This window comes from Pteronotus mesoamericanus, unplaced genomic scaffold (assembly GCF_021234165.1).
Source record: "Pteronotus mesoamericanus isolate MK-2021 breed Mesoamerican mustached bat unplaced genomic scaffold, CSHL_Meso_final scaffold_54, whole genome shotgun sequence".
In the NCBI taxonomy this organism is placed as follows: domain Eukaryota; kingdom Metazoa; phylum Chordata; class Mammalia; order Chiroptera; family Mormoopidae; genus Pteronotus; species Pteronotus mesoamericanus.
This window is the reverse complement of record NW_026555321.1, coordinates 41080889-41087810: the sequence shown is the minus strand read 5'-3', so window position 1 is coordinate 41087810 and position 6922 is coordinate 41080889. Positions and strand designations below refer to the sequence as shown.

At 35.5% G+C, this 6922-nt stretch overlaps 1 protein-coding gene across 1 annotated transcript; it reads left to right on the top strand.

Moving 5' to 3' along the window:
* The first annotated feature begins 3479 nt into the window (after positions 1 to 3479).
* HESX1 (HESX homeobox 1) lies at positions 3480 to 5018 on the top strand. Its single transcript, XM_054595023.1, has 4 exons — positions 3480 to 3816; positions 4310 to 4509; positions 4722 to 4823; positions 4920 to 5018. Exons 1-4 carry the CDS (start codon positions 3660 to 3662, stop codon positions 5016 to 5018), a joined length of 558 nt encoding a protein of 185 aa, XP_054450998.1. The 5' UTR covers positions 3480 to 3659.
* Positions 5019 to 6922: the final 1904 nt, after the last annotated feature.

The window sequence follows — 6922 nt, the reverse complement described above, 5'->3', positions numbered from 1 at the left end:
TATCTCCTGTGTGACAGGCACTGTGATGGATGCTGGGAGAGAGAGAAGGGTGTATGAAACAAGTCTGAACTCTCCCAAACCTTGTAAACACTGGGAAAGATACCTTGTGTCTCAAGTAACAACAATGGAAACACAGAGTACTACAGATAAATTGTTCAACATGACTCAGGATTTTTAAATTTTAAACTCAGATTTTTAAATTGAACCCTCCATCTCACTTTTTAGTAAATTTTAGTACAGAATGCCATAATGTCTTCTAATTTGTGGATTACCCTGGAGTGATATATAAGTGTTTTATAAAAAACTACGAGTACTTTACACACTAAAAGCCAGATGGGAAAGGGCCTGGGGGCTGCATGAAAAAGGTGAAGGGATTTAGAATTAAAAATTGTTAGTTATAAAATAGTCACAGGGATGTAAAGTACAGCATTGGGAGTATAGTCAATAATATTGTAATAACTATGTATGGTGCTAGGAGGGTATGGAAGTATCAAAGAGAACACTTTGCAAAGTATATGACTGTCTAGTATGCTGTACACCTGAAACTAAAACAAAATAATATTATGTAATTTAACTGAATGTAAACTTAACTGAAAATTTTTTCTAACTTTTTTAAAACAATGGCAACAATAATAAACCCACAGCATTTATGATGCCTGTCCAATTTACAGAAGTCCTCTTCCTAGCCCCATCCATCCATCCATCCATCCATACGTTTCTTTGCTCATTCAACAAATATTTATTGAATGTCTAGTTTGGCACTGTTCTAGGAGACAATGTATTGTAGTAAGAAATAAACTTTTATTTTAGAAAACATGTTTTAACATTTAAAAATACTGACGGTCTCAAATAGGACAGGGTAATTCCTATGGAAAAGTTAGGTACAAGTGTCATTAGAGCTTTACCCATTGCATTTCTGTGTTATTATGCTCACAGACTGTAAGCATAATAATTATATGGCTGATTTATAAAAATCTCTGCCAAAACACCTAAGACATTGGGCATTTTTCCTGATGTTAATGATTTGAGACTTAATAGTAATACACAATTAGAAAATAAATGATCAAAACCTGGGTGACCCTGGCCTATGTGGCACAGTTGGTTGGAGCATTGTCCTGTAAACCCAAAGGTCGCAGGTTCTGTTCCCAGTCAGGGCACACACCTAGGTTGCAGCCTTGGTCTCCAGTAGGCAAACCGATTGATGTTTCTCTCTCACATTGATATTTTCTCTCCCTTTCTCTCTCTAAAAATCAATAAGCATGTCCTTGGGTGAGGATTACAAACAAACAAACAACCCTGGGTGGATTTACAGGTTTCTACATGCAGATGATTATAATATAGACTATCCAATTTTATGATTCCTGGAATCTCTTCAATGTCAATTGTCAGAATTTCTCATATCAAAATAACTGTTAAAAGATATTAAGGATATATCATTTGCCAGGTTTCACAGCCTTTTTCTTAAGTGATCAGTACACTTGAAATCATTAATGAAGATGTTACGGTGGCCATTACTTGATAAAGCCAATAGAACAGGGAATTTGCAAACAGAAAATTGAAGTCTCTGCCATTTGCTAGTTGGTGACTTCTGCAAATTATGACTGAACTCTCAGTCTCTGTTTTTTCAGCTACCTGGAATGGTGTCTGGCACATATTAAGTACTCTATAAAAATCTGTTGAGTGAATATATGAGAAGACATTTATCCCAGTCTTTAGAGAAATTCTTTCCTACCTTTTCTTTCCATTAAATCCAGATAAAATCAACTCAAGAGGAATAAAAATATTGGAATGTTCCTGTCGATAAAGAAGAAATTGAGGACTGAAGTTGCTACATCATGTGCTACAGCATCCTTTCTACTTGCACCTCTGAGGCACTACTCGGTGCGGGTTAGGTTCTCAGTGAGACCTCCTCCCACCTTGAGCATTGATGATCCAGCTTACCTGACTCACCTGTTTCCCTTTTTCATTTTTCTAGCTGATTAATGTAGGAAATACTTATTTATTTACTATTGTTTGTTGCCTGTCTTTCCACACCCACCCCACCCAGCACCATGGTGAGCTTCATGAGGGCAAGGATCCTATTCTATTTATTCTAATATGGAATAGGTGTTCAACCAATTTTGGAATAAATGGATGGATGAATGAATAAATGTTTCAAAAGAGAGAAAGGGATCTGGGAAGGGCATGAATTCTCTCTTCCTCCAAGTCTTCCCAAATTAAGGTTGCCCCCATCTTTGCACAGAAACTTCCATGAGGTATAAGTGTTTACTAGTTTATTCATTCTCAGCATGGCTTTACTTGTATATCTATACACCCATCCTGTGTGTGCTTGTTGAGGTTTTGTGTGTGAATCTTTTGTTCATTCTAGAGCTTGCATAAGAATTTAGCTTAATATTTATGACACCATGATAGGACAAAATTTGATGAAGTTGACCTCCATCCTTAAAGGCTATTTCCTATATGAGCAGAGACTACTTTTCCTGAAGAAAAGTCCAGTAGCTATTTAAAAGCATGATAAATCTCATCACTTAAATTTCTCATCAGGATTGTACTGGAAGAAGCGTTGCAGCAGAATATAAGGACTGAAAGTATACCTTTTCCTGGGAGTGGCCACTTCAAAATCTTTGCAATTAACAGCTGTATTTCTCTTTTAATTTCAAGTTTTCTTAGGATTACAAAATTAAAACATTCTGTTCTTGGTTATTTTTTTTATAAACCTATTACCTTTGTGGAAACCCCCAGTACCTCAGAGGAGAATCTTTCTTTAGAAAATAGCACTACACTATATTCTTTTCTTTGAAATAACTGTGGTGAGAGAAATTCTTCTCTTTATGTTGAACTCATGCTTTTAAATTGCTTGGAGATGGTTCAGTATGAATCTCTATATAAACTTGTATCTCTCATTTAAAACAAAAAATGAAAGAAGGGAATTATCTTATTAATTATTTAAAATACTTGGTGCAACTGTTCCTTATGCATTAATCCAAGTACTTGGAACAATTACACTCAGTGTTAATAACATTGCCAACCTTTTCCAGTATGCTGCACTCCAAATACTATTGTTTTCATTTACAACATTTACTATTATATATGCATATGAAAAACAGGCATTTTCATCAGAATTACCGTAATAGCATTAAGAGATTATTACTTTTTCCAATTTCCTTGGAAGAAAATTCACTTAAATTAGATTATTTATTACTTGACTGCTTTCCTATCTTGCCTGTATGTTTAGGTAACTGGTATCCGTGAAAGTATAAACTTCAGAATAAAAAGCATGATTTTATACATTAATGATTTCAAATAAAAAAGAAGTGCTAGTTTGTGCATCACTTGTTTCGAGAAAGTTAAGTCTGTGCTCTGCTTAGGAGAGATAACACTTCTGTCCCTGTAGGTGGCCCCCCTGGTGTAGCCATTAGTTGCTAATTACTTGCAAACAAATAAACAATTAACTCCTAAAGCTGCTGGCTGGGTGTTCATTGACATGCTAAAACTTTCTAAGACGGGATTTTTAATTAGTGACGTTGTAAATCCAGCCCCCTTGTGAGCAGATCCCTAAGGTGAACGGCAGGAAGATCCCAGTCCTGTTCCTGTGCGTGCAGAGCCAGCCCGGAGGTACACCGAGGCCAGAGCTGTCGACCTGTGCAGCCCACCTGAGGATGTCTCCCAGCCTTCAGGAAGGTGCTCAGCTTGGGGAAAGCAAACCCTTGCCCTGCTCCTTTTCAATCGAAAGCATTTTAGGATTGGATCAGAAGAAAGACTGTATTCCATCCATGAAACCCCACAGGCCCTGGGCAGACACCTGCAGCTCCTCAGGTATGCTTAATTTTTTAAACTCTTTATTTCTTTTGCACTGTTTAATTTGGCCTTTAATTTTATGTTCTACTTAAGAGTTAGAAAGAAACTGCAGTTTCATCCAGTTACATAACTGAGGTAACCAGGACTATTAATGCCTCCAGCTGATTCCTATGGGAAAGAAAAAGAATATCAGCCTTGAATTCAAGGTATGGTATGAACTCACAGGAAATGCATTTACTCAGAAGATCTCTGTGTTTATTTGACACATCAGATATTGTCTTCTCTCACTGAAAAAATAAATGACATTCAGAGGCCAAAATGTCCTCTGTCACCAAAGCAGGATCTTCATTTTTGTTTGCTTTTCAGTTTTTGGTTGATGAGAGGTCAGTTCTCTCATGAAATACAGAAGAATGCCACTAGGAAAATTACAAACAAGTTCCTGAAATTCTTACAGAACTTTGTGAAATATAGGAGTGGACATCTAAGATGGGGTTTATTTTTCTGTTTTTAGAGAAAGATACTAACCTGTGTCTACATGTCCCAAGCCTTCCTAATGGGACCTTATTCCCTTTTACCATGGATTATCCAGTGCCAGAAGAAAGAGTTTTGAAATATGAAAATTACTTTTCAGCCTCGGAAAGACTGTCTTTGAAAAGAGAGTTGAGTTGGTATAGAGGCAGAAGACCAAGAACTGCTTTTTCTCAAAACCAGGTGGGAGGTTTTTTCAACTAATAATGATAATTCAAAGGCTTTAACTGACACCCTGTTGAGCAAAAGCCCATTCACTTGGGATTTCAATTTAGGCCTAATTAATGAAACAATAGAATGTATCATTTTTAACAGTTTCTGGATAGTACAGGTCTATTTTATTATGACATACAAAAAAAATCAACATTTTTAAATACCTATTTCCTTATTCTTAGATTGAAGTGTTGGAAAATGTCTTTAGAGTAAACTGCTATCCTGGCATTGATATCAGAGAAGACTTAGCTCAAAAATTGAATCTAGAGGAAGACAGAATCCAGGTAATTTTCAAATTTAGTCATTATTCCTAATGATTGAAATGTTAAGAATAATGAAGTAATGCTTCTGAGATCTCTTTTATTTCACATTAATTTCAGATCTGGTTCCAAAATCGACGTGCAAAACTGAGGAGGTCCCACAGAGAATCACAGTTTCTAATGGCGAAAAAAAATTTCAACACAAATCTCTTGGAATAGCTAGAAAACTAAACGTGAAATTATCTTCCAGTTGCAGAACATGAAGAATCAATGGAAATATCAAGTGTTAAAAATGTGATGCTTTCTTTTCTGCATTTAACCTGAATGTTGTCATTTTTCTGAAAATATAATGTAAATAATTACTATTATATCGTGGTACATATTATACCTGGACACTTTTAAATACAATAAAGTTCTTTTCTATATATTTTAATAAACATTTTAAGAAAAAGCCAGCTATTTTTTAAGTGAGCAAATTAAATCTAATAAATTAGTTTGCTAAAATCGGACTAAGTTCATGACTAAGTGGCTCCATAAACTGCATGACATTTACGAAGTAATTCAAGTAAAGTAATCTGAAGAGAGGCACAAAGGTGTGATTTGTTTCAATTAGTTTCCTTCAAATGCATTTTGAAACATGATTATGCTTTATTATAGAATATTATTTATTCATAAATCTCTAGTTCCTCTTGATTTCTGGCATAAAGCAGTGAGAATTTTTCACCATATATCAGTAAAAATCCTTAGAATGCCAGTTTCAGCTTTTTTTTTTTTTTAAAGCAAAGTGATTATACCAAAGTGGAAATATAAAACCATCAGTTGTCATATTCATACCACTGGTACTGCATTGCACAAAAGAATTGAGCCACAAATAATGCAAATTTAAAATATTTTTCTAGGTCATTTAATGCTGTACTTTAATTTCACTCATTAAAGTGGTAATGATCATCTGGCTTATATCTATTTCTGGTGTGGTGACTTCCAATCAGCTACATATTTTGTTACAAGTAGTATGTTGACTGAGAAGGTAGGATAATCTGCCTTATGTATGTGCTCTGACATAATTGCTAAATATAATCAGGGCACTTTCTGGGATAAAAACTGTATTTTCTTTGCATTTGCCATTGTACCTGTCAATTAAAGACACAAATAGGATTAAGTAGCATCACAAGAAAGAAGTCCTACCACTGGAAATCTGGGTATTTGCTTTCCAGTTAATTAATGGAAGGCCAAAGTGGGTGTTCTTTTTGAAGTGTTAGCTTGAGGGCTCTGACTTTGTCTCCTGAAAGCCTATTTCAACTTTGCCTATTTGAATTGAATTCTTCCTTGCTTCCTTTTTCTTTATTTCCTATTCTTCTGTCCTTTTCTCTTCCAGAGCTAACCAGAGTAGAAGGTTCTTACTGATTTTTTTCTTTCTTTTTTTTTCCTATTGCATGACAAAGCTTAGAGGGAGTTTGCATATTATTGCTGGGGAAAAGTAGCATGATACAGATTTTGAAACTTTTTAAAAAACATTTACTGAGAGAGCACATGTGGTGGCAGAGAGCTCTGTGTCCCAAAAACTGGTCAGCAACACGCTGTCCCACTGCTGGTGAGATGGAGAGGGCGGAGGAGGAAAGAAGGGCCCCAAAGGCAGTGAGGGGAAGACCGACCAGAGGCATTAAACGTTTTCCAAGACCCTACTGTCAGACTGGGCCACTCTTCCAATATAAAGAGCTACTTTCATTAACATAAAATTTGAAGCACCAAGAACTTCCTTTGCTCTTTATTAGGTTCTTGTGAAACTATATCAAGCTGGAGGACCACAAGTCACCAGGAGTGGATTGGAGGGGAAAGTGTCACATGATATGCAAGCTTTTTAAAATAGCCTTTTACTTCAATCCCAAAGGCCATATTTACATACTGTGAAAAATTCAAGTAATAAAAATAGAGTGAAGTCTTCCTCAAATCTCATCCTTCACAGGTAACCATCATTAAACATTGTATAGATCTTTTTGTGTAAAAAAACATGTACATATGTGTACTTGTGTATATGTGTATACATAGATACATGCATATAAATTTGTTTTTTCTGTTATTTTTTAAAATGTTATCATACTTAGTATTCAGTGCCTCTTTCTGAC

What these genes read in the sequence shown, in the direction of transcription:
- HESX1 (XM_054595023.1), top strand. Translation starts at nt 3,660, where the DNA reads ATGTCTCCCAGCCTTCAGGAAGGTGCTCAGCTTGGGGAAAGCAAACCC. An exon ending in CTGCTTTTTCTCAAAACCAG is followed by an intron (nt 4,510 to 4,721) that starts GTGGGAGGTTTT and finishes CCTTATTCTTAG; the next exon opens with ATTGAAGTGTTGGAAAATGT. An exon ending in TAGAGGAAGACAGAATCCAG is followed by an intron (nt 4,824 to 4,919) that starts GTAATTTTCAAA and finishes CATTAATTTCAG; the next exon opens with ATCTGGTTCCAAAATCGACG.